The following is a 27614-nucleotide window of genomic DNA, read 5'->3' on the forward strand; positions in this document are numbered from 1 at the left end:
CAGCTTGTCCACATGTCCATTGCTATGGGCCACCCCAGTGTGGGTGAGAAAGTGATGTCACTGCCGCCGTGCCAAAAGAAAAATTAGTGCCATGAATACACAACACTGAGAGAGCCTGGGGATTTCCTCTTGACACAATGTCCCTGGGGTGAAAGGGAGGAGTTGCTCTGCAGTCCGAACAGGGTGAGTTGTTCCCCAGCTCTACCTCTGCCACCAGAAAACATTGCCATTCATATGCAAAACTCTTACACCCCGGGCTGACAGGGCTGCTGCTGCGCAGCTATGGCATTCAGCAACAGGGCAGGGTGCATTTTGAGCCTGTCCTGCCTCCTCTGCTCTCAAAACCAACTTCTCTCTCAGCAGTAAGGACACCCCACCTCAAAGCTCATCTCAAAGGCTGACTGTAAAAACAAGAGGCGTCATTTGTATGAATGAGATTGTTTTCGTAAGTGCAGATGCGGAAGCTGTTACCACAAAATGTTTAGGAAACTGGTGAAAGGAAACAGTCGAGCTGTAGTGTAGGAACAGGTTCAAGCACTCGGCTCTGGCTGCTCCCTGAGCTGCGTCCTTGCCACGATGCAGCACTCCCAAGAAGATTTGACTGCACCCGGAGAAGAAGATGATTCCTTTGGGGAAGGTAAAGTCATCTTTTATTGAACTAATCCTTCTCCTACTCAGACTAGAGACCGGTTTCTAGCCTGGGTGGTATTTCTTGTGTAAATTCTGAAGTTGCCTGTGGGCTTCAAGGTCACAGGGTGACCAGACTCTTTTTCTCCTTAGAGAATGGAGAACAAAGGGACCACAGATACAATAAAAATACTTTCACACTGTTTCAGCAGCTTGTTTCCTCAGCAAGGAAGTTACTGCAGAAGAAAGCTAGGGGGACACCGAGTGTATTTTCTACAGTGGCTGCTCTGTGCAAAGTGGCACATTGGGCATTCAACACCACAGGTGCGGCTGTCATTAAAGCGGTAGGGGCTGTTTACAGGGGCTAAAGGTGACTTGCTACTTAAATTATTTGAGCAAAATTAGCGTCCTCCTCTCCAACTGCCACAACCTGGAATACAAAGCCAGTGTCACAATTTCTTATCCCTAAAACTGCTTCTGCTGGTGCTTGATTCCTCGTTGCTTGCATCCTGTACCACCATTTACATGTGTACTGAGTGCTATCAAGTCAAAATAGCAGAGACGCAGATAAGAGAGCCCAGAGGAGGAGGAAGAATCTGGCCCATGGTGTTCAATTTCTGCCGCTGCTCGCTGCTCCCCTTTGCATTCAAGCCAAGGGGAGAACTTGCTCATGCAAATCTTCTCCCGGCCCCCAGCCCTCCACAGTTTCTAAGGGAGTTGAAGGCACAAAGAACTGCCTGGATCCACTCCAAAGACTGTGAACCTTTAAACTCACTTTCAGCACAGCTTCAGCAAGCCTCATTTAAACAAAGCTCAGCTGCGGTTGGTATGGAAAACTTAGCAGTGAACAGTGCCAAATCAAGTTATCTGAGCCCCAGTGAAAAGCATCAGCTCAGAAAAGAAAGCAGTTTCAATGGTGTTCTCTCTGTGCTCAAATACATTTCTCACGTCTCTATGCCCCCATTTCTCACCCTGTATCCCACTCGGGGCTCAGAAGGGCAATGAATTTGCAGAAAGGAGAGGTCAGTGCATTTGCATTGTGGAAGAAATCCTGATAGTCCAGGAAACACCTCATGCCACTGGGCAAATCAACTGGCATTGAAAGTACCCCGTTGCATTTGCTGCATCCTGCATTCAACACAGGTGGATGCTGCTTCCCAGGATAATCATCCACATGCTCTGACTTGATTTGGACATTTTCAAGTGCTCTGAAGAGCCAGTGGGTTTTTAAGCTGCTTTGCTGTTTAGGAAACCTTTAGCCCATGTTCTTAATCAGAAATGTAGAAGGGAAGGAGAGAAATGTGGGCAGGTTAGTCAACGTATATATTGTGTTATCTGAAGGGAATGATACATCACTTAAAAAATCTGTTCCAGCCTCTCAGCTAAGTTGTTTCTGGCAGGGCTGATCCAGAAACAGCTAGAGGAGGCTCTGCTGTCCAAAGGCAGGAACATTTTAAAAACCTCTCCATGACCCTGCTTGGAGCAGGAGGTTGGAATAGATGACCTTGTGAGGTCCCACCCCACGTGAGGTATCCTACGAGTCTATGAGCTGGTCACATCCTCTTCAATTCACCTACGTGTAACTGGGAACAATTGTATCCCAGCTGCTCTCTCAGGCAGAGGGATTGCTGGCTCCCAAACCTGCCAGCTGGAGAGCCCAACAACACAGGCATAGTGCTAGACTTCCCCTTCAGCCCCTCTCCTCTCTCTTGAACGGGTTAGCAAGGAAACATTAGCTTTTTGGCTGCTATTTCTGGAGCGCTGTTGACCCTGGACAATGCAGTGCACTCCCTCGGGCTGGGTGGGATCCGAGCAGGGAGGAGCAGGGCCCGGTCCGGTCACAGGGCAGCCCCCGCCCCGCTCCTGCTGCCCAGACTTAGGCGCCAGCCAAAACTTAGTTGCAGCCAAAGCTTAGTTGCACATTTTCAGGCCAGATGAAGGCATTTGTCAGGCACTGAACTCCCAGCTGAGTGCAGACCTCAGCTCTCAGGGCATGGGCTATTTTTTATTATTTTCCACATCCAGCTTGATGTGGAAAGTGGTGATGGCAAATCTCTGCCCACCTTTTTAACTCATCCCAAGGCTTAGCTACCATCACAGTTAAAGACAGCTACATTTTATTTCTTCTAGCACTGATTTGTCTAGTTTTTTGGAGTTAGTTTCCCTCCTCTCCAGGAGAATTAAGATCTCACTACTGCTTGTGCATATAAAAATCTCATATAACTATCTACAGACTATATTCAGACCATTCTTATCCTTTGCCAAGCAGACTGTTGTCAATTACTGTTTCCTTATAAATTTTTAATCTTTTAATCATTTTCATGGTTCTTGAGACCAATCCCTTGGAAATGTGGACACCAGCATGGAACCCAGTGCTCCAAAACTATTAGACCAGGGACAAATCCAGAAGTTACATTATATGTTTACTCATACTTTTAAAATATATATATGTCAGGATCAGTTCAATGATCTGCTAAAATCCTTTCAGGTTGTAGCATCACATGAGGGTCTGCTCTTCTCAGATTTTTCTCTTTAATCCTCAAGTCTTTCAGAGTCAAATTTCTCAGGACAAAGTCAGTGCTGTCCCATCAGTATGGCTTATCTCCTTTGCTCCCGGCTATGCCCATACTAAAGCCAGATGAATCATCTCACTTCCTCAAGTAGCCTGTCCTCCACTTGCCCAGACATTGTGCCATCTGCATTTTCAGTCAATCACTGTTTAAAGTTCCCTTTCAGGTCACTGACATAAAAATAGTTCAATCCCATGGGGAAGAACCAATCTGCATATGTCCTCTCTAGAAACTGGCATCCATGATGGTTTCTCAGCTGGGTTACATATGTCAAGATCTCATGTGGGACCAAGTTTTATTTCTTACTAAAGTCCAAGTACACTATCAATACAATTATTTTCTCTAAAATCCTAATGAGTGCCACTGGTTGTATTCCATCTCCTTTAATTTTGCTTGTGTGACTTCTACATCAGCTATTCCTTGACAAGGGCAAGACCACTGCCAGGCTACAGCATCGTTAGTGACACAACATTAACTTACAGCTTTCTGGAATTCCTCTGGTGTTTCAAGCTTTCTGAAATATCAACAAGGAGTTCCTAGGATAGCTCTTCTCAAAATTACAGTTTTAAATTCTCTTTTGGGAAAGATCAAGGGGGAAATATTTTCTGATTGATATAGACTGTAAGATGGCACTGATGTTTTCCCACATGCAAACCAAAACATTTGTTGAAAACTGTATTTGTCTCAGCATAATTCACAATTCCACCATTTTCATTTAGTTACGCTCCAGTAGGCACTGGTTTTCCTTATTTTATATTGAAATGGCAGGTCACAGAGCTGGGTGTGACAAAATATGCTAGAACTATCTTCACAAAAATGCAGTAGGTTTTCAAAGCTTTGAAATGTTCATCCTCAAAGAAACTTTGTTAGCTCTTTCCCTTGTTTTGTAATGACAGTGCCTTGCACTGACATGGTGCTTTCTCCTTCAGAGGTTCTGCAGAGATTTTGCAAGTGACTGTGCTTAGGTTCATTGAAGCACAACTCCCTCTCCTCTGCAATGTGGCTGGTGTCGAACAGGGCACAGCTGTAGTAAGCAAAAGTTTCAAAAAGAAATTATTTTAGCCTCTTGAAAGTACAGGCAGTGATAGGTTTCATTTCTTTTAAGCCCTACTCGCTATGTTAAAGCAAATGTCTTCAGTTACTCTTTCAATTTTGTTAGGTCAAAACACCCACTTTGGGGAAAATGCTGTTTAATTTTTAGTGACTCTAAGTGCCTGAGATTCTGAAGTTATATTTCATTAAAAAGAAATCCCTTCCACTAGCACAAGGCTTCCCCTCATCACTGCAGCCAAACAGGTGTGGATTTTCCCTGACTCTAAGACAGGGACCCAAGTCCAGAGAGGGAGGGAGATTTGGGCACAAGTCAGCTCTCTTGGCAGACCCTGGTTTCTCTGGGAGGAGAGCTGAGGGTTCACACGGAGGCGTGATGCCACCGTACCAGCATAGCCTCTGACTGGGACCAGAGGCTTGGCACAGCAGGAGCTCCTAGATCAAGCAGACACATCCATGAACAGAATTGGCAAGCACTCAGCAAGCATATCACAGAATCATAGGATATGCCGAGTTGGAAGGGACCCATCAGGATCATCGAGTCCAACTCCTGGCCCTGTACAGAACCAGCCCCAAGAGTCGTGCCAGGTGCCCAAGAGTATTGTTCAAATGCTTCTTGAACTCTGTCAGGCTGGTGCTGTGACCACATCCCTGGGGAGCCTGTTCCAGTGCCCAAATACCCTCTCGGTGAAAAACCTTTTCCTGATATCCAACCTAAACCTCCCCTGAATCAACTTCATGCACTTTCCTTGAGTCCTGTCACTGGTCACCACAGAGAAGAGATCAGTGCCTGCCCCTCCTCTTCCCCTCACAAGGAAGCTGCAGACTGCAATGAGGTTTCCCCTCAGTCTCCTCCAGGCTGAACTGACCAAATGACCTCAGCCTCTCCTCATGCAGCTTCCCCTCAAGGCCCTTCACCATCTTCATTGCCCTCCTTTGGATGCTCTCCAATAGTTTCATATCCTTCTTACATTGTGGCACCCAAAACTGCACACAATATTCCAAGGTGAGGCTGCCCCAGCACAGAGCAGAGCAGGACAATCCCCTCCCTTGCCAGGCTGGTGATGCTGTGCCTGATGCCCCCCTGGACAGGCTTGGCCCTCCTGGCTGCCAGGGCACTGCTGACTCATGTTCAACTTGCCATTAGCCAGGACCCCCAGGTCCCTTTCCACAGTGCTTCTCTCCAGCCTCTCGTTCTCTAGCCTATGCACACAACCAGGGTTGCCCCATCCAATGTCCAGAATCCAGCGCTTGCCCTTTTTAAACTTCTTACAGTTGGTGATTGCCCAGGCCACTGATTTGTTGGGGTCTCTCTGCAGGCACTCTCTGCCCTTGAGAGAGTCAACAGCTCCTCCCAATTTAGTGGTTTTGGCAAACTTACTTAGTATTCCTTTGAGAATTGGGTCCAAATATTTGTTCGCACTTATCACCGTATCCAAACTGAGAATGCACAGGAAAAACAGAAATTAGGCTGTGATTTATTGCAGATCTTTTCATGCAGCTGCTCTACACTGACCCCTCCTCACACCTCCACTTCCCATCTCCTGTATATGCCCTCTGGTTGTACGTGGGGTAGCCATGACCTCCCTCTCAGGTCAAAGCTGACACAAAATCCCATCAGTGTTTTCAAAGAATGGGGGGGAAACCAACGCTTTTTCATTACATTCATTAAGTGTGTGCTCCAGTTCACTAGACCAGAGCCCCATTTTAGATGGTGCACTGCACAGTGTCAGAGTCCCAGGGCCCTTTCCTTGCCCAGGACTGACGGGCTGCTTAAGGCATACGGATACATTCCAGCACTGCTGCCCATCAAGGCTCCCAGCAGAACAGTAACTGCATCAAATGTTTAAGATGTGCTTCAAAATTGCACCAGATGCCTTTACATCCTTGTAAAGCCTGCCTGTCTTTTATAAGCGAGAAAAGAGCTTTAGTTCTGGGGTTTGGGACCAGCTTTGAGACTTAGCTGAAATGAAAGGTAGCTGCTGTACATGGTTATGTGCACTGCCTGCACATAATGAGGTCAGAATTGTTAGAGGAAACTGAGGATAAAGGCTTGAATGTTAACTTATAGTTGAGACTCTTTATTCAGCAACAATTCAGGTTAAGCAACTTTTCTCCTAAAGCAATACCAGACACTTTGCTTTTCTTGGACATATAACTGCAGTGGCTTGTCAAAATTTCAGAGGGGGGACATCCATGTCACAGCTTGTCTGTGACCCATGGGACCAGGTTCCTTTCCGTGCTGCATCCAGCCCTGCTTTTGTGAGACCTCAGGTGTGACCCCTCCCTACAGAGTACATCAAAGTGGTGTAACTTATGTGTGCATATCAGTATGGTATTCCAGCAGATGCCTACCTCAGAGATATACAGAAATGCTGTTTTTCCCATGTTTTCACCCCAAAGAGTTTGACATGGCTACTTTTTATCCAGCATACAAGTTCCCAGTACCTCAGGAGGCTGTTGTAAGGATGAGCAGCCTTGCAATGTATCAAGCCTGGAAGCTTCTCCTTCCTGACTGCTGGGAGACTGCTGATTACTGTCGTGAAAACGTTTACAGGTCCCACCAGCCCTACTTGTCCTTTTGGCTTATCTCACATTCCCGGAGATGGAGAAAGTGTGTGCTGTACTCCCTGCAGCCCAGAGGATGAGAAGTCCCATCACCAAGGCAAAGGTATCTGCTTCATCCAGGTAGATGGATTGTAGTGAGATATTTGGCCTATAAACTCAGATTGAAGCACCTTTCTGCAAGAGCATGATCAGACCTATTTAACATCAGACCTATTTAACATGCAGGACAAGGATGGCCAGGAAAAAAAGGGTGCTGTCTTATGGAGCATTTTTGTTATTCCTGTTTACACTAAATGCTCCGCTCACCTGTTTCTCACAGCTGCTTCGTGTTGGTTGTGCTCCATGGGCGGACACAGAGTTATGCAGACGGGGGAGAGAGCTTTTTGTGGTCGGAGGAATCGGTGTGAGACGCCCATCCCCACCCCAGGCGCCCCCACACTGACCCACCCACAGTGCTCCGGCACTTCCAGCTGTCGTGGGCAGCTGGAGGGATATTTTTAACAGGGCATCACACTCCATATATGAAGCAGAAAAGTTTGAGCCCATGAAGCCCAAAACAAAAAAAAAAAAAAAAAAAGATGGAAATGAGAGACACTTCTTGCTTTGTTCTCTCCCTATTTTTTAATTAAAGATCTTTGATCTTTTTGGTGTTTCCTTCTCCATTTCTGGAAGGCAACTTTTTTGGTTCATATCTGTTGACAATATTTCTAGATCACTAATAATAACAACGAGGGGAAAATCCAGGTCAAATAAACAGGTGGCATTTCTCCTCAGAGAAAAGAGGAAGGTATGTACAAGCAGAGAGAAACCACTGATCAGGTGTGCTTGGGGTGCCTTCTAAGCTTGCAAAACAAGTGTCACACCGAAGGCTGAAGCAAAATTGCCTTTCTTTTCACATGTTTTTCCCCTCCTGATTTTACATAGCATTTTTACAAAGCTCCAAGAAACACAAGCTTTTTGTTGCTCAGTCCCGTCATTAAATTCAAAAATAAATGTGTCTTGGCTAACGTGAGTGGGTGGTGTAAACAACTTCACCCCTTTAATAATTCGAGGCACAGCTCAGCCGCCTGTGAAATGAGCTTCCGCCTGCCTGGATGCTAAACCAAAGCCTTGTGGTTGCTGTACCATGGGTGTGACAGGCACAAAACAACCGGGTCAGGAAGTGCAGAGTTGAAAGGCAAGGAGTGAAAACAGTCTGTGTGTATGCATGAGGGAGGGGGAAAGAGAGAGAGAGGGTAGTCAAGCACTTGACAGTGTCACAGAGGCACTAAAAAGTGGATGGTGGGAAGACTGCCCAATAGTAGGATTTCTCCTACATCTCAGCATTGCTTGTGGGGGTGAGGGGTGTTGTCAGGCCACACAGAATTTTAAGCAGTGTGTTGCTGATCTGGCATCCAGGAGCAGGGAAATGATTTGAAGCAGGGGTTCATGCAGTGAAAGAGTCCCTGATATTCCTGTGTCTTTGGCAACTGGAAAACAGGTGAAGCAAAACCACTATGGATATCCTGAAGTCTTCAATCTAACTTATGGGGGCTGGCATTGGCTTACTCTGGTTTAACTGCAGGTAGTCTGGGAATTGGAAAGTTCTGAGATGAAGAGCTTGGAAATGATACCTTGAGTTCTAATCGTTGATAAAAAGATTGGAAGACAGAAATTAAAGTAGAAAGAAAAGAAGCCATAGAGAGTGAGAAAATAAACTGGTATTTTGGGGAGGAGGCCATTGTGACTCTGCCCTTGCCTGAACAGATGGCAGTGGATAAACACAAATGGCTGCACCCAAGTTGGGAAGTTTGAATGACTTCCACTCTAGCCCTCTCTGAGATTTAGTGTTCTAGCTCCTCAAACTGGTTACCTTATGCTCCTCTTAGTCAATAGTGAGTGTGTATGAGAAGGAGGGAGGGCAAGAGTTGAAACAAGAAGCCCCTCCAGGTGCCAATTCGGAGCATGGAAATAGGGATCCTTCACTGCTGGAAGACCCGGGCTCTTTCACTGACCATGACAGTCCCCTGGTGCTAGCCTGGCAGCAGTGGGCACAAGTGTGGCTGGTGCCTGTAGGGGTCCACAGCCCAGAATTCCCACCCACAGGGCAATGGGAGGCAGATCCATTGCAGGAGCCAGGTAGACTCATCTTTGTGATAGCAGGTTCAAGGAGGAAGCCCTGCAGCAGCTGCTTACCATTAAAGTGACATTTACTTGAGCTTTGCCTCTAACCCGGACCCAGTAGGTCAGGTAATGCCCACATGGGCTTGGGTTAGGTTCCCCCAGTGCCCAGTGATGCTTTTAGTTATGTCCCACTGGGAAAACTGCCTGCACTTGGTGCTGCTCTGTTGCACCGTGGTGGGGGAGCTCAGCACCCAGGCTGCTCCTGTAGCCTCACTAACCAGACCCTTGCCCTGGATTTACTGCCCGTGTCATGGCATCGCATGAGCCTGCCTACAATTAACTACAACCCATTCCACAGAGAAGAAAAGACACTCAAAACAGTCCAGTGAAATAAATGCTTAAGTCCAAAATCTCAGGCGAAATGACCACCCTGGGAAGCAAACCTCAAAATTGCCCCAAAAACTCAGACAGAGCTCTCTGAGGTGCCTATAGCAGTGCACACAAGGGCTTGCAACAGCTCCCCTTTCATCATACCAGGCTGCTCCCCAGGCCAACCCTGCCTTCCTGCCCTCCCTGTGCCCAGCCCTAGGGGAAGTGACCTGCAATGATGAGCTTTTGTGCAAGTGATCCTCTCTTCATGCTGTGTAACACCAGAGTGAAGAGCCCCCAGCTCTCCTCACTCCCAGAGGAGTGCACCTATGGTTCAGGTATGGCAGCAGCTGAGAGGTGTCCAGGAGGTTCCCTGGAGGGGTGTCACAGCCACCTGTGGCAGAAGAGAGAGGGACAGCCTCTCTGAAGGGCTTGGCAGGATGGTTAAAAGCTCTGTGAATATATTAAATATGTCATTAACATAGACATTAAATTTTCAAGGATTCCTGCAGGACCTCAGGGAGATGAGCTTATAAAATCTCACACATGAGTCCCATGGCTTTCTCAAATTTGTGATTAAGATGCCAGTGGCTAACAAGGCTGGCCAGCATTCAGGCTCCATGGCATAAATGGAGCTTTGTTCACATCCTTCTCACTTCATGGTAGCTCAGAGCAGTGGAAGAGCTCTGTTGTGATCGTGGATGTTGGCTACAAGGCACCGTGCTCTTTTCAGCAGTTGGTTGTGACTGTGTAGAAGTGCAGTTTGCCAGCTGAGAGTTCCTATAAGTTTTGGAGTCCTGCTCACTGCCTTCACACTGAAATAACATATTTCCTTTTCTTGAGGGTCTGGAGAAAAGAGATACTTTATAGATGCAGATAGATATGAAACCAGATAGCGTCTCTGAGATCCTCCTACAAACACATGCAAGGAGTGCCACACTAGCAGTCCCAGCACACACTTAACAAGGGAGGCTCTTTTTTTTTCATTGAGGGGGTGGGAATGTTGAAAAGAATCCATACAAAAATATTCTCAAAGAAAAAAAAAGCCACAGGAGGAACAGAGCACTCTACCGCTGCTGAGCTCAGCTCTGGAGCTCGATGTCAGTAGCTTTTTTTTTTTTTTTTCTAATTTCCCCATTGAAACACAGGCAGCTCAGGAGGTCCTGATGTGCTCTGCCTCTTCTGTTGCTCTGGGGAGCTTCCTGCCCACTCTATTCCTGATGCCTGTTGTGAGCCAAGGAAGAGTTAGCTTAATCAGCAACACCAGCCTCTGAGTAGTGCCAAGTTGTTGTCATCAATCACTTCAAAAATCACTGCACTGAAAATAGTACACAGGGTCAGATGTTCAAAAACTGGCATGGTTTCACTGGTGTCATTTAACCTCAGCCACAAAGCCAGACCACACCCCTAAAGAAACACTTCTTATTTGCTTTACGTATTATTTGTGACTTTTAAATCCACTCACACAAAGCTGCTCTTCACCTTTCCTAGAGGAAATAACTGCTATGAATGGTCAGTCACCTCCAGGTGAAGGCAGGCTGGACCAACAAGGAACCTGTATCCCCCCCAAGACATGCCTGGGGCCACTGGTCTGAGGGTTTGCTCGGAGCTTCTCTGGGCTGCAGACCACCCCCTCTCCCTTGGAATCTCAGTCCAAATATTTGGCAGATGCACTTGGGGCTCATTACATTACAGAGGCAGCATGTTCATTGCGCTCCCCCGAATGGCATTTTGTGTGTGCTGCACTTGTTTTGTATTTGCTATATTTAAGCTATAGAAATATGCGCTGGTGAGGAAAAGAGGGAAGTGGTGGTATCTTGGAGGCAGAGAGGGAATGAAAATCATTTCCCAAAGCTGCAAGCCTCTGTGCAGAACTCTGGCCCACAAGAAGGAAAGAGAAGCCCAGTTTCTGCACTGAGGACCTCACCAGGTCACCCATACTGCAGTTTATCTGGGAATGAATACAAGGTAGCTCTGGTGTTACGCTGACGTAACTAAGGATGGAAATTGCTTGAAGCCTTTGCACCTGAGGACTCCTCCTGGGCTTCTATTATGAAACTGCCATGTTAGAGACATGCAGGAAGACAGGTGTGCAGCACTGCAGGATTCATACATGGAACAAGATTTTTAAACTTGTCTGGCATTGTTTGCTCCTTTTCCTCCACCCCAGGCTTTGCAACCTTCTACCTGACCATTGTTTACCCCAGACCATGCTCATCACCCCCACAGCTCCTCCCCTTCTTGCCATGACTTGTGGGGCTCACAAAGCAGGAGGAAGGCAGGGCCTGTCTCTATGCTGCTGCTGGAGGTGACAGCAAGGAAGGCCAAAGTCCTGGGTGCTCCTGACTTGCTCTTTCAGTCATGGACTTAGGATACCTTTGATGTTTGCTAACATGTCCTATAGTGTCTTGCCCCATAGAATACAATCTTTCATGATCTTTGGTCTTTCCAGGCCAGTTGTCTGCTTCACAGCATGGGGTGGAGGAGGACCAGAATGTACTTGGGCATGTATAAAGAAAGGTTTTCTCCTCCACTGTGTTTTAGAGCTTGCCTAAAATTTGCCTCTTAAGTGCAGGTGAGGGTGCAAGGAGAGTATGGAGGTGAACATGGGCTGGGGCCACATTTTAACTGTAGTCCTCATGTAACCAGCAAGTTTCAGCAGCAGGCATTGCTGCTTGATAACATGGGAAGAGATGGCTTCAGTCCCTAAGAGAACCCCAAACCGACTCAGGATCTCAGCCTGCTGTCATGATGGACAGTGAAGGTTGTGGCAGGGAGACATGTCTGGGCACCTGAGAGCCAAGAAACAAGTAAGAGGCAAAATATTACCTAATGATTCAAGAGGATCCCAATGGGGAAGCTAGGAACATATTGACTTTCTGTCTACAAAGCTGAATCCATTCCTGGAGATGGTGTAACAGGGCCTTCTTGATCTTAAGCATGTTGGTTGTACTAGGACAGGCAGCCCTAAGCAGGCATCTCACATGCTGCAGACCCATGGAAAGCAATGTGTTCCACTCCCTGCACTCCTCTGGGCAAGCTGATTTCATGGCTGTCCAGCAGCAGGACTTCAAGCCAGCCCATTACCAGCAGCGTGGACAACATTGTCCTGGATGGTCCCAAAAAGCAGGCTCTTAGTGCCTGTCTCTCCAAGTCTCTGATCCCTCTTATAGTATCTTTGATCAGCTTACAGTGTAGCTGTCTGCCAGCTGTCCAGGAAAGCAAAAATTAGTTTCCAAAGTTTTTCGGGTGCCTTAACTAGAAAACAAGGAATGATTTTCAAAAACGAGAGACAGGGAAAAAATAAGGCTAGAGCTGCAGCACTAGACATGCCATCCACACACTTGGCGAGCACTTAAGAGCGGCTCAGCCAGCCATGGTTGCTAAGCAGTCTGAGAAACTGGAATGTGCTGCTCCCTCCAACCCTGCATGAACATTACCACCCAAAACCTGCCCAGAAGAGGCATCAGTGCTGATTTTGAAATGGGTTCTGGGGGAAAAAAATGCAATTGGTGGCTCCTTCATCCTGCTCTCTCAAGTTATATACATGAGGACAGGTAGGGTGTATGCTTGTGCATACACCTCCCAAACACCAAATGCTGCCAGAGGCACGGGCCATTGTGGGAAGTGTTCTTGATCTGAAAGCAGCTGTCTTAGACCACCACAAATGCAGCAAAGTGGGAGAAAGAACAGATAAAAGAAGGATTACCTAGGGAAAGTGTAATCTCTGTGGTACAACAAAAGCTAAAGGTGATTCCCCTTTCTGTCCCCAGCCCTCTCCCTCTGTATCCATAGCTGTTCCTTGGCATACCAAATGTGTCATGGCCACCATGCCACAGGACACAACCACTGCATTATGCTTTGGTCATTCCCAAAGATCCAGCTGTGCTGAGCATCTGGCAAGTCCCAGGACATTGAATTTGTTCCTGAATCACTGCAGAAGATCAGCACTAGTAACTTTTCCCCACAAAGTACCCCAGAGCAGCAGATGGAAAAACTTGCAAAAGCACCATCATGAGAAATGAGGAACTTGAGGGTGGAGCAGAGACACAGTGATGGGAAGGGGGGAAATGATTGCACAGTGGTTAGAGGATGTCAGCAGAGAAAAACAAGCGGGTATCAAACTCTTCTAGAAAGAGAGCAAGAAATGTTACAGGATGACAATGAATGTCCAACAAGCTGGCCAGAGAAGGTAGAAGTATAGGAATGGAGTCAATCCAAAGAGCAGCATGGGCAGGGTGCAGTAGGAGAATTGTGGCAACACTCTAATATGTTTAGTTAGAAAGAGTAATGGCAAACTTGTATATGGTCAGAAAGTTAAAGTCCTTGCCCAGATTTCTCATGGCAGGGGTCAGGCTCTTGTCTTTTACCTCTCCCCTAAAACCTTTCCCAAGTGATGGTTCCAGCACCTGCTGTGTTCCCCACTCTTAAATATGATCATTAACCTATATTTTTGGACCAAGATCCCCAGGTAAGAGCAGTCAGGTTTGCACCCTGTGTTCCCACAGAAGACTTGCCTGGGTGAGATACCTGCTGGAGACGTCCTGTGGGATGTCCATCAGCAATATGAAGATGCCTTGCGCATCTCTTCTGAGCATGGGAGTTACACAGAAACACAAAAAAGACAAGTTACATCGAAAAAACATGTATAAATTGTCTTCCTTAAAGGCTAAGGCAGGCCTGATCTACCTCAGACACCCAAAGCTCAAAGCTGTGGTCTGCCCAACCATCCCCCCACCTCCTTTGGCCTCTTGCTGCTCTGAACATGCTAACAAGAGACCTCCATACAAATTGCTGTCTGCATGGTCTGCTGAGTATTGCCACCGACTGCCAGTCCTTGCTTCCAGGTGAATGAAATCACCCAGGCCTGAGCTAAGTCTCTGTATCTGCATAACACACATACATCCCCACAGCAAGCAGGGAAATTTCAACAACATCCCACATTTTCAGGGGGGTCCACACAGAGCCCTCCCACACAGTATCTTATGGGGGAAAGAAAGAGGCTTTCCCCCAGACCTCTATCCAGACTACTGGGTCGTGCTCCCCCTTTCCAGGTTTCTGTAGGCCTGCAATGGACCTGAAAGCCTCCTGCTCTCTTGATTCAGGGGATTCAGTGGGCCGGAGACTGTGTGGCAATGGGAAGAGTGAAGTACTTCTTCATATATCCACTCCCCTCAGAGCAATATGTAACTGATGCCTATCAGCCAGAAAATCCTGCTCAGCCCTTTCCAGCAGCTTTCTGAGTGCCTGGGAGGAGCAGAGCACTTAGGCATTCTCAGACTATAATCTCTTCTCTGATAATCCTGATTTACTCTTTGGCCTGGAAGCAAAGGCTAATAGAAAGCAAAGTGCTTCGGCAAAGCTCAGCAGGTAATTTACTAGCTGTGGTTTAGTTGTCTCAAGTATAATGTGGGGATACCATTGCTGAGAATTAGTGTTTGTGAAGGTGCACTGGAGCTGTCAGGGAGATGGAAGTACACCATAATTGTCAATTACTGCTTTGAAAAAGTCACTGTTTTCTGGAGACAAAGCTAAAATCAGCTGTTGTCACTTAGAAATTTCACTGGGGACACTCACGATGACCTATTTTTAACGTAACAGAAGATTACGCTGCAATACCGTGAATAATTTATAGGCATAGTAGCATGATCACAGCCACAATACAATGGCAGCTTCAGTTCTGCCTGATGATGGAGGGAGACAGACCTCTCTGGCAATTTCCACTGAATTAGCAAAACAAGACACACGTGGAATGACTGTCCCGAGCCTTTCAAAAGCATGTGTGTCAGGATGAATACATGTCCAGAAGGACTAAGTGGGGCAAAGATTTTATCTAGAGCATCCATAAACCTTCTCAGTCTCCCAGCTGTTTCAACAAGCACTGGGGGCAGAGAAATGGGACTGTGTGTAAGGCTTGAGGTGATGGAGAAGAGGAGAGTAGCTTTCTGCATTTGCTATTCTAAACTATATTGAGAAACCAAGAGAAACAGCTCATACATCCCTATCACATATATTTGCATAGGATAGAGGAGATTTCCTTGAAAGAGGAGGCTGCAATATGAATGAGGTAATTTGCATCTGCAACCTTAAGTTCAAAAAATCTTCTGCAAGATAAGATCAAAAAGACCAGAGGGAATTTGTAACGATTGACCAGAACTGTAGGAGGCTCCAGGTTGAAGTGAGATGCTGCAATTAGTCTGTGGCACTGAAAACCTTTAACAAATTAACCAGGCTTCTGAAGTGAGAGCTGCCACCCCCTAAAAGGCTGAAATGGACTCAAACACATATTAAGTATGCATGATGAGACATTTATAGCTTTCAGCATTGCCACTAATATTTCCTCTCCTCTTTCCCTGGCATTCCATAGCCCAAAGCGCACAGCTGCTTTTTCCAGAAAGCGACTTCTCTGCCTTTTCCTCTGAGTTCACATCCTATGTGACACACATGAAATGGGGGAATAGTTGATTCAGTCAGAGATGTAGAAAGGTCACCCTTAAAATTTTGCCTTGGAGCTACAGCAGTGACACTGTGCTGGCAACAGCCCCTACACTTTTCCTAGGGAAGAAATGGGTGCCTCTGGAAATGCCACAGCCGTGAGTGCTGTAGAGCCCATCTGAACTCAGAAACCCTGGAAATGGCCTGTAGGCCCCAGAAGTCTGCACACCAGTGTGAAGAGCATCCTTTTCTGCTTTTACTGAATCTGGAGTAATTTTCTCTCATTTCTGCTTTCTAAGGCTACAGGGTTTATTTTCAGCATACAATATAAATAGCTCATGTTCATTATTCCTGCTGAAAATTACTTAAGATGATAGGTCATCTGGAATTGGCAGCTTGGATTTTTTATTCAGGGACAGTTTTGGGGGTTGTTTTACATGCACATTGCTCTGTAAAAACCTAACTCTGTCTTCCTTGTCATTTGCTTAACTTCTTCATACAGTATAATCCTCTGTGTGACAGGTCAGTGTACTCAATGAAAAACATTTGCATTCAAAATGGTGAGTCTACCTATCCTGACCCTAATGGGGAAAGATACAGGAATATGGGGAAGGTATCACCATTGACTTCACAAGCCTCCTTCCAAATTGTGTCTATTTACCAACCTCATAGATTTGCCAGGGATTCCCTCTGCCCGTCACTCCCTCTCCCCCCTCCCCCAAAAAAGAAGCATTTGCAGCTGTTTAAGAGGCACAAGGGAGAGCTTGTTGAAGGACCCTACATCTTTAAATGCTGGCAGAGGAACAGCAAATCGTATAGAAAATACAACGTGCATGTTTGGTACTTCTGTTGGTTGATGTAAAGTCCAGCATTTAAAAAAAAGTCACAGAAGAGAAACGAAGAAGTCCTAAGGGTAGCAATAAATATATGCAAAATCCGTATCACTCTAGAGAGACATGTTAATAGTAAATAGCACTATACATTTTGGAAGGAAGACTAAATTTGAAGAAAATACCTCACAGTCCTCACAGTCTCTGGGAAAATACGGTGTTTCTGCCTTTTTTTCTTGGGGTGACAGGAAAGATGCTTAAAGGAAGGAATGCAAGGTCCATTCATTGCAATGTTCTTTCATTTATATCCGCCTTTAACTGCTGTCTTCAGCCCGCCCCATACCCAAATTTAGAGCTTTCACACACACTGCTGAAGGCAACGGAGTGGCTGCAGCGAGTGGCCCACCGGCCACGGGGAAGGCAAGCGGCGGCAGCCCGTTCCCTGCCCCATTCCACGCGGCAAGGGTCAGAGGGATTTTGCGGATGTTCCGTCTTTGGGACAAACGGCCTGAGGGGCCAGACGCATCGAATGAAAAAACGGAACAGCCGCAGCACTGCCGCCGCTCCCAGAAAGGTACGGAGGAGGCACCGGCCGCGCCGGCTCCGCCGCGTCCCGCGGGGCCGACCCCGGGGGCTCCGCACCCCCGCACCGTCCGCGGGGTGGGGGCGGGCCGCGGCCGCGCAGCAGCACCGCCCCCGCCCCCGCCTCCTGCTCCCTCCCGCAGCTCCGCAAGGAAAAGCCGGCAGCGGCTGCGTGCTCTGCCAGAGCGGTGGTGCGCGGCGGCAGGAGACGAGCTGCCCTCGCTTCTCCTAAATTTAAATTTTAAATTTAATTTTAAAACTTTAATTTTATTTTTTTTTATTGTTATTATTATTCGCTGTTACTAGTTTCCCAGCTGCGGGCGCTGCCGCCCGGGATGGGGCACCGCGGTGCCCGAGGAGCGCTGGGCGGCGGCGGGCGAGCGGCGTCCCGGAGCGGGCTGTGAGCCGCGGCAGCACCGCCGGCAGCAACAGGTACCCGGCCGGGCTCCCGGAGGGGTGCGGGCCCGCAGCCCGCGGGGGAAGGAAGGGGAGCTGCCGAGCGGGGACGCGGCCGAGCCCAGCTCCAGGGCTGCGGGGCTGAGGAACCGCGCTCACAGGAGCGGGTCCCGACCCCGCTCATCTGCCGGCGGCGGCAAGGTTTGGAGAAGGGCAAAGGTGCTCTTTTGGGGCGTCCTGGGCATGGTTTTAGGCTGCGATTGTGAGGAAAATCTTGGACGTGGGTGTTCGCTGAGGGACATGAAACTGGCTTAATGTTTTCTTACAGAGCGTGGAAGTGCTTAGCCTTTTTTCCATAAAAAACTCTCGGCGTTTCCTTAGGTCTTGTCTTTCTATTTCCAGTGGGCTTTTATGGTATTACTGGCTGGAGGAGAGCTCAGACCCTCTTAAGTTCCCTTTTCAGTCCTCTGGCTCGTTCCCAAGGACTGATGCAAATACATTACACACTGGCATTGCTCTTCAGTTTACCTTTGAATGCCCTGGTTACAAAAGGTCACTCTAATCCTGTGACTGGTCTTTCTATTGCTATGTTAGCCGAGCATTTTGCTGTCTCTCATTCAAAGTTTCAAAAAGCTTTCTGGAAACTGTGTGCTTGTGGCCATGCTGCCTTTGCACCCTTTCATCCATCTCTCTGGGAAGAGCTGAGTGTATTCCCGGTGTAATTTCAGCATTCATTAATCTGGCCGTGCATTCAGCCACGCTCATCTTAATTACCGTGTTTGCGCTGCTGTCACGCAGCTGGAGCCCGGGGCAGGGAACACGCTCCCAAACAGAAACATCATCTTCTCCAGTGGTTAATTAGGTTTCACAAGTATCTCTCTCCTGCATAAACAAAACCAGGAGCAAACCCAAACAGAGAGCTTAAGGAACGAGACAGGAGGAAGGTGTATTTCCTGAAAGATTCCTGTGCTTGTTGCCCAGCTGTCTTCCAGATCTTCACACACCGGGAGGAGATACAATGTGATGCGGTTTTTGTGGCCAGACTCAGAAAGGTATCCATCCACTGGGATGGGTTTGGAGCCCTGCTTTATAACCATAATGGGCAAATACGACAGATTGTTCCACGTTTAAATAAGTGGGGGTGGGTATATATGTTGCACAGTAGGAGTCTAAAGGAAGCAAAGTTTATCTTTTTTTTCCCATAAATCCAGCTTTTTCTAACCTAGTAACTGAAGCCTAGGACAGTCACTTAAGATGGTGTCTGCGCTTCTTGCAAGTGCACATAAACACTTATGCAATGTGAACTTTTTCAATCCCAGCATCCATAACCTGATGCTGGTTTAACTTTTGGCATCCAAGCAGCATTTCCTTGACAAAGTGTGCGCTTTGGAGGTTTTCTTTGTTTGTTTTTTTTTAAGAACCAACATGTTGAATTTCTTTCCAGGATCCTGCATAAGAAACAGAGCACGTAGCCTTTTCATGTTGCTACTGCTCTCTAAAATGACAGTACAGTTATACCTTAGGAGGTTTTTCTGCAGCAGAATTAATATTTCTTAAATGCTTGGGAATGTGTAAGTGGAGAAGTGTGTGGTTTGTGAGGGAGCATCTGTAAGTGAAAAAGGTACTTTGCTTCCCTTGTGCTTTCAAGGCACATGACCATTTTATTCACCTGTATCACAGAACAAACACTTGGGCTAAGAGTGGTACAAAGCACGGCCTCAAAGCTCACAGCAGCATGTTTACATGCCATGCAGGGTTACCTTTTGCTCTTTGATATTTTGAAGCCTGAGCAGGCAGAAAGGTAACTTCCACACAAAGCGCACTGCTGGAAAAGGTCTGGGGACGCCGCCTTGCTTTCCTGCTGGGAAGAAGTGGGAGTGAGAACTAAAGGCAGCATTGGCTTTTTCCAAAAAAGGGATGGCTGGTTTGACTTTTCTTTTTTTTCTTGATGCTACACATGTGGCAGTGACAAGCTGCTCCCAGACAACCCACTTTAACGGGGGTAGTTTTCATCAGGCAAGCTAGGCTGCGAGCAGCAGGGAGATAGAGAGCTTGTGTCTGTGGCCGTTCAGCCAGCACAGAGCATCAGCTGAGAGCAGACTGGGAAGGAAGTGAGGAGAGCAATGCCTGAACACACGCTCCTGGCACGCTGGCACGGGCTTGTTAGAGAGGACTGGAATGTGAATTAGTATCGGATAGGGGCCTGTCACATCACTTTCAAGCTGTGTGGTTCCTGGATGACTCTATTAACAAAATGGGAGGGAAAAAAATGGTTATTTTCTTACTTAGCAGGAGCTTGGAGGTCATTGTTTTGTTCCCTCAGCTTACAGTGCCTGCTGATTTTCTGAAAGGGAGGTTGCTAAAGAAGTTTCTTAGCAAGAGATTTTCAAAATTAATCAGGAAGAACATGCCCTGAATTTTTTTTCCCTGACTAGTTTTGACCAGGTTGTGGCACTGACTCCAAGATGTGCTTGCCCTTTTAGAAAGCAGAGAGAAAGAACTGGGCCCACTTTGAATTTAAAGTCAAATATAAAGTCTTTTGAGAGCAGAAGCAATTTTGCTCTGGGAGACTTTACAAACCATGGTGGCTGCGCTTTTGGACACATAACGGAGTCAATGAGAATTTAAGTTGCCAATGTCTTTGTTTCCCATGCTGTCCTTCAGAGAGTTCAGTTACACCGGAGCAAAGGCAGAAGGGCAGTCTGTGAGCAGAGGAGCAAGGCAGCTGGAGGATGAATGGCAGGATGGGCTTTGCCAGCTCCCCATGAGAGAGCTGGAAGGAGATCAGCAGCGGAAGCCAACCCTGGATGCAATAGACTGGATCATATTATATGTCTGCCTAATGTCAGGAATGGCTTAGCTGAGGCTGGGCAGTCAGCTCGGTTTGAATTCCAAGACTATCCTTCTCTACATACCCCAAATCAAAGCAGAAACTGTGCATTTTCTCATCCACAGCTGTTCCACAGCTTTATTTCTGCTCCTCAGTGCAAATGCTGCTCACGCCCTCACTTATCTGCACCCATGTGGGCTGTGTGGCTGGCCAGGGGCTGGCTTAATCCTGTCCTATCCCTTCCCATGAAGCTGGTGCTCTGGCACCTGAAATACCTCCAGGCAGGTGTTTCAAGGGGAAAGGAAGCAGTGGATACCAGGTAATCTTCTCTGAGAACTGGCATTACCCCCATTTGGCAGCCTAGGGACAGACACCTTCAGCTCTTATTTTGCAGCACAGCAAGTGGGTGCCAGTTTTATCTCAACCTTCACAGAATCATAGAATGGCTTAGGTTGGAAGGGACCTTTAAAGGCCATCTATTCCAAGCCCCCTGCAATGAGCTGGGACATCTTCAACTAGATCAGGTTCCTCACAGACATGTCCAGCCTGACCTTGAATGTTTCCAGGGATGGGGCATCTACCTCCTCTCTGGGCAACCTGTGCCAGTGTTTCACCACCCTCATTAAAAAAAAAAAAAAATTCTTATGTCTAGCTTAAATCTGCCCTCTTGTAGTTTAAAACCATTACCCCTTATCACTACAGGTCTGCATCCAGGAGATTTGGATTCAATCCCTTGAGTTTTTGCTCTTGAGCTCTAGCTTTGAAGTGTTTTTGCTGCTGGGTCTGGTGCTGTTGGGAAGAAAGAGAATTCCCTCTCCCCAGTCCCATCCAGGTTAATTAGGGAGCTGCAGTGAGGCTCCAGGAATGCAGCCATGATCAAAAAAGACAGTCCCAGTACGTGCTGTCCCATGGGATTTGGTAAGTGTGGAGAAGGGCAGGTTCCTGGTGTACTTGAATGGCTTTTTGGCAGCCACAGGTGCAGACTTTGCCATATTCTTTGCAGCTAGGCTCTGCACCCAGTGGCCTCAAGAAGCAAGTCCTCTAAGCATGACACAAGAAGTAACTGGCCTTTTTTTCTTAAAGTTATCTTTTCCTTATGTCTTTTTATGTTGCAAGGGTATCCTGTAATTTTTACTTCCCAACCAGCACAAAAGAAATGACGGATTAGCACAGAAGTATGGGAGCATCTTTCTTCTTTTCAATGGGAGGAACAAATTGAAGCTGACAGTTCCCTGGAACCAGTGAAACACATGAAATAGTCACAATAATACATTTTATCTTCCAGCCCCTTTAAAGCATCAGAAGCTCTCTGGTTTCTGATGCCTCCAGTAAGCTGACCTTGGCTGGCAGAGCCAACCACCTCATTACTGCTGTCCCACTGCTCACAGCCTGCCCTCTCTCCTGGCCCTCAAACAACCTGATTAGCTGCAGCAGCAGCAATTGCTTTCCAGGTTGTGCAGCCTGCTGGTAACCCTTCAGGAACACCAGAACCGTTTCAAATAATCCCTTCTGAAATCAACCTTTTTTTTTTTTTTAATTTAAAAACCTCATCTAGCTGCAACACCCAGAGATTTGTCATAGATGATTTTGTCCTGAAAAGCCTCATCAACAGGAAAACTTCAAGTCATCCATTAAATCCAGAGAGCAGTTGCAGCAGAGAAAATCTATCTGGTCATCACTGAGGTTCTGCTTTTGGCTTGTGCCTTTACCTCTACAAAACACCAGTCTAGAGCAACCCTATCTTTTACTATTTAGACCTTTCTGTTTGAGATGACCAAAGGAAGGAACTCCTTTTCAGTGAAATCTGTAGGAGACAGGCAAATAAGCACCTGTAAATAGTGGCAGGAGGTTCATGTTTCAGTAGACCATGCAAGGTTGAATACCACAGCTTCCTTTCTCTTTCCCCAGATTAACATCTGGCTGTCTGACAAGCCAAAACTCCTTGATTTGTCCCTCAGTGAGGGACATATTCAAATTTATCTTGCATCTGCTAAAAGACTGAATCTGAACAAAGGAGAGAAATTTTTGCTTGTAATGAACCTACCCCCTGAAGATGCCTTAGAAGCCTTAAGGACTGGGGCTTGTGCTTGGGGTTGAGATGGTGACACTGGTCTGTGGTACTGCTGCAGGCAGGTGGGGCAGACAGTGTAGCTCTGTATTCAAAGTCTGATAGGCATTTTCTTGTTGTATAACGGGAAGGAAAAGGCCTTTTCCATAATTAAACAACTTGACATCCTCTGTAAGTATTTAATTTTAAAAGGTTTGGTTTTAAAGCTTTTTAATTGTGGTACAGAAGTAGTGGCATATGTTACAGCTTTGTGCAATAATATCCCTGCAAGTAGTCTGTGGCCAGTGAGTCTCCTTGGGTATGGACACACCTTTTCCTCTGGTCACGCCTGCAAGCATTGCTGGATCATGGCAGCAACAGCGATCCCTGTGCATTTTCCCAACCATACAGGAACATCAGTGGGTGACAATGCTGTTGCCAATACTCAATTAAGTGTGTAATGTGTTGCCCTGCATGACTGACTGCCCTTTCCTTGTCTCATTCAGTACATCCACAAAATAGTGTTCTGTGAGTTCAAAGAAGGACTTGGGTTTTCACAAAGAGGTGCTGGTGGCATAGGAAGCAGTTGGCTGTGAGGTGCTCTTAGATCCATGAGGCTTTTCCCTGAATTCAGTGTGACACTTGCAGGCCACATCTACTTAGATATACACAAAATCTTCTATCTGAGAATAGATGTCTGCTAAAGTAAACAGAGAAGAAGGTTTAGTTTATTAGATGTTCAGATTAATAAAGCCAAGAGCTGGAATTGCTCACTAAGTCATCTGTGCTACGCAAAACCAAACCAAAGCTATATCAAAAATGCTAAGACTCAGCTGAGGCCAGAGAATAATCAGCTTAAAATTCTGCCTGTGTAAACTAAGGTTTTGCTTTCTTTGAAATCAGAGGGGAACGTTGTCATCATCTCCCCTGATGGCAGCTGGACCACAAAGCCTTGTTCCTTCATGCAGGGGCTGGACTGGAAGTGCTTTCAATACATTTGATTTCCATGTCCTGTGCTGAAAACAGAAGTTCCCTGAAGATTAGATGGCTTTTCATCTGCAGTTATCCAGCAAAAGGTTGCTTTTTCCTCATTCTTTCCTAGCTCTACCCTTAAAAAGAAAATAATCTTCCTTCCTGGTGGAGAAGTGTAGCAGATCCTCTCTTAAACTGAACTCTGTACGCAGGGTTCCTCCAGACACTGTATTTCTTGTGGGCATGTCGTGCTGCCACCAGATGAGGAAGACAGTTGCCTCCATTGGCAAAAGGGTGAAATAGTTTTCCATCCTCATGAAAAACCATGATATCCTCCTTTTCCTATATCCTGCATGATGGTCCGTTAATATGGCGCGAATAGGAAAATGCAGAAATCTCAACAGAGAAGGGAAGGAGAAAGGAAGGGCAGCAGAGGACAAGCTATGGGGTCATTCCTAAAAGCTTGTCATTAGCCTGTGATGGCCCCAGTAGGTCTTTCTTTTAAATGGCAGACTGTGGAATAGCAGGGATGTGCCAAGATGCACTGCCTTAATTTGTGCAATGAAAAGTTACACAAGATAATTACCTTGTAGTTCAGTGACAATAAGTGCTGTCAGATCTTTTCGAGTCATGCTCAGTTTATCCGTAATGTCTCTGTGTCTAGAAAACTCAAATGGTAAATAATCCTACAGCATAGCTGGAGCATACGGCATTTTAAACTCAGGATTTGGGGTTTTTTAATGTCCACTACAAATTAAATTTGCCAGTTAACCCTGACTAGATCTACCTGCTGTAAATTTAAGGGTTTCATCAGGTTTGCATCAGCTATGTCTGTGACAGTAAGCTACAGGCATTTGGGAATGTTTTTTGGGCAGGAGCTGCAACAGGCACAGACCAACCAGCCTGTATCTGTGGCATTAAACTCCCCTGCCCTTTGAAGGAGGAAGGTACATCAAGACTGCTTTGGGAATGGTCCTTGGTCCTTGCTTCCCAAAATATGCAGAGTAGCTGTGTGAGAAAGCCCTACCTAGCCCCAACCAGAACTGTGCCAGTGACTGTTCAGCATAGCCTCCTTTGCCCCAAGGAGCAGAAAACCCTTGCAGAGTCAAGAGAGAACAGCTTTTCTGTACTGAGAAACTCAGAGTTGTACAATGGTTTGGGTTGGAAGTGACCTCTAAGGGCCATCTAGTTCCAACCCTGTTTCTATCATGGGCACCTTCCACTAGACCAGGTTTGCTCAAAGTACAGTCCAAGTCAACCTCAAATGTTTCCAGGGATGGAGCATCTGCAGCTGCTCTGTTGTAGATGTTCCAGTGTTTCAACACCCTCGTTGTAAAGAATTTGTTTCCTGTATCTAGTCTAAACCTACCCTCTTCTAGTTAAAAAGGATTGCCCCTTGTCCTGTCACTACAGGGCCTGCTAAGAAGTTTGATCCCATCTTCCTTACAAGCCCCCTTCAAGTACTGAAAAGCTACAATCAAGCCTCTCTGGAGCCTTCTCCAGCTGAACAACCCCAACTCTCTCAGCCTTTGTAGGAGAGGTGCTCCACCCCTCTGATCATCTCTGTGGCCCTCCTCAGGACTCACTCTAACATGTCCATGTCTTTCCTGTGCTGAGGGCCCCAGACATGGATGCAGTACTTGATGTGGGGTCTCGCCAGCACAGAGTAGAGGGCAGCACCGTGTCCCTCACTCTGCTGCCTGTGGTTTTTTTTGATGCAGCCCAGAATACTGTTGACTTTCTGGGGCTCCAAGTGTGCATTGTTGAGTCATCTTGATGGGTGTTGTAGTGAAATGTGGTATCAGAAAGTGGTGGAAAGGAGAGCAGGTCTCCATAAAATTCTAGAAATGTTTTTCAAGTTTTTTCAAGGTTCCTGTAAACACCTGTGTGTCTATAAAGCTGTCCTGCTTTTTTTGTGAATGCCTGGTATAAGATAACAGTGTGGGACAGGGCTGCAATAGCTGTGTCTTCTGTCAGTCTGCACATAGCAGTCACCTTTTTTATTTTGCTCAGCTATCAGACCTCTTTTTCCAGCACCAGTGTCACTAACACAAGCTTTTTCCAAGAGGGATCCTAGAACAGACCCTTACCCCTTTATTTTCTTTCAGATCCTTCAGTGATCCTGACCAGAGAAAATGGTGGTGTTTTGGGAGAAATTTAGGTTGTTTGGTGGTATTAGATATGTACTCTTATATCCTTCAAGAGGTTTTTAAAGCTTAAAATACTGTAGCCAAGAGAATAATAAAGTCTGCCATAACTTTAAGTAAAATTCCTAAGAGTCATATATGTAAGAAGATGGAAGTTTTGAATTTGAAAATTAACTGAAGCCAAGTGAGTTGCATCAGAGCACACAGCCTCTCTTGGTTAGGCATGGACAGTGTTCAACTACTTGATGTACTGGAAGAGAGCTTCAGACAGATGCTATAGCCAAATGTAAGTGAAGTAACACAGGACTTTTATGGCAATGCTCTTGAAGTGGCCACACTCGTAAGGTGTCAAAAAGATTAAATAAATCCGTTTCTGCAATGTTCATGTCTGGGAGAACATCCAGCCTTAAAGATCTTCTATCCTAGGACACGTAACGGTGTATCTTCAACAGTGTTTTAGTGAGCAGCATGCCATTACGACACTTCTGGAAATAGAACGATCATATAAACATCCACGGAGTTTTAAGTCACCCTAATCCCATGTATTTAAAGAGGAGCAGCAAAGCGTTTGTATCTCATTAGTGGCTGAAAGGATTTGACAACAATGATGTTTTACTTTCCTTTCAGGGATGAAAAGCCTGTCTTACTTGTTTAATTTAGCTCACTCACGCTTATATTACAGCGTACCTGGAGTGGATACCGAGAACAGCTAGTTTGTCTGTCTTGGCTGGGGCAAAACAAATAACCTCTAGAGCAGCCCACTGGTTACCCAAACCATCCTGAATGTGTTTACTCGATGCATTTACTTTCCTGCAGATGCAAAGAAATGGTATCCTCAGCTTGCTGTCCTTGCCCGTGCTGCTACCATCTACATTTAATGAGGGCTGTAAGCAGCAAAAATATTGGCGCAAAGTAATTAAAGAAATCAGTACTCTCAAGGACAGTTTTGCTGGTCATTGTTTTTTTCTCCTGTCACGGAGAAGATTTTTAAATTAATTCCTTGCACAGTCTGAGAAAGTGAATCCACTTTGCTGCTTACACTTGACGTGCAAATTTAGGTCACTGCTCAGATTCATCATGGATTTTGCCAAAGGACTCCCACCAGAGTTGCATCTATTGACATCAGGGCTGTCTTACCCCACTTATGCTTAGGTGTTACTGTTGGTCAGTAAGGGTCAAGGGAGACCACCCACAGCACTTACGAGTTCCTAGGCCTCCCCTAACGCTAATGCTTCCCATAGTGGGCAATAGGTTGGTTGCTTTTTGTGGTCTGAGCTGAGAAATTAAAATTCCGCCCAACATCTGTGGTCAACCAGGCATATGCCAGAAGTGGTAGAGAAGTAGCCAGGCTGCTCCTAGATGGAGGAGTTCCCACAACCTGTTTTGCATCCTGCTGGCCTTACTACTGCTCACAAGATTGCTCCTAGTAGTTTATCGGCTAATGCAGGGATAGATAGCAGAGCAGCCCAGAGTCTTCCACCTTTATTACTGTGCAGCGCTGCCAAAATGACGGTGTCCTTAATTGTGTGCTCAGGTCACTCGCGCTGAACCGCTTGTTAGGGATTTTGTGCAAGGTGGATTTAAAGCACGAGAGGATTGTTCTCAGCTGGGTTTCAGAAGTGCTTTTTCTTTAGATTATTTGCCAGCACTTGAATGGCAGTGGGACTTCATTTTTAATTAAATCTTATATTGACATAAAGAATTATCAGTGATGAGTACAATTGGAGTTGACTTCTAATCAAAGATAATTCTGCATACTGGAGTGGGTTTGAAATGAATGAATGTCAAATGTAATTAGATGGTCAGATTCTGATCCCTCAGCCACACTCATATGTACAGTTATAAGCCAGATTTTGCTTATTTATGCTAATGCCAGCTGAATATGATTGCTCTGTGTCTCTAATGCTGTAGGGAGCAAGATTAGGGAGGGCTCCTTGTGGGCTCCTGCGCATGCTCCCTCCAGCCACCAGTGTGAAATAAATGTTGGAACTGAAAAAAAAAGGAGGTCAGCTGCTATGAACCCATCTGTCATGTGCAGAGCCATTTAGGATCAAATTTATTTTCCTTGGGTTTATTACAGTGAAATAA

General features: G+C 46.3%; 1 protein-coding gene across 4 annotated transcripts in view; it reads left to right on the forward strand.

Moving 5' to 3' along the window:
* The first annotated feature begins 502 nt into the window (after window positions 1-502).
* RIPOR2 (RHO family interacting cell polarization regulator 2) overlaps window positions 503-27614 on the forward strand; it is a 68836-nt gene continuing 41724 nt past the window's right edge. Inside the window, exon 1 of one of the 4 annotated variants that reach the window (XM_048289270.1) lies at window positions 503-637. In XM_048289270.1, coding sequence (XP_048145227.1) covers window positions 577-637 — 61 coding nt within the window. In that variant the 5' untranslated portion in view covers window positions 503-576. Of the gene's footprint in view, window positions 638-16921; window positions 17127-17295; window positions 17567-27614 lie in introns of those variants that run through there. The other 3 variants (XM_048289272.1, XM_048289268.1, XM_048289273.1) reach the window with 3 other exon arrangements.

This window comes from Corvus hawaiiensis, chromosome 30 (assembly GCF_020740725.1).
Source record: "Corvus hawaiiensis isolate bCorHaw1 chromosome 30, bCorHaw1.pri.cur, whole genome shotgun sequence".
In the NCBI taxonomy this organism is placed as follows: domain Eukaryota; kingdom Metazoa; phylum Chordata; class Aves; order Passeriformes; family Corvidae; genus Corvus; species Corvus hawaiiensis.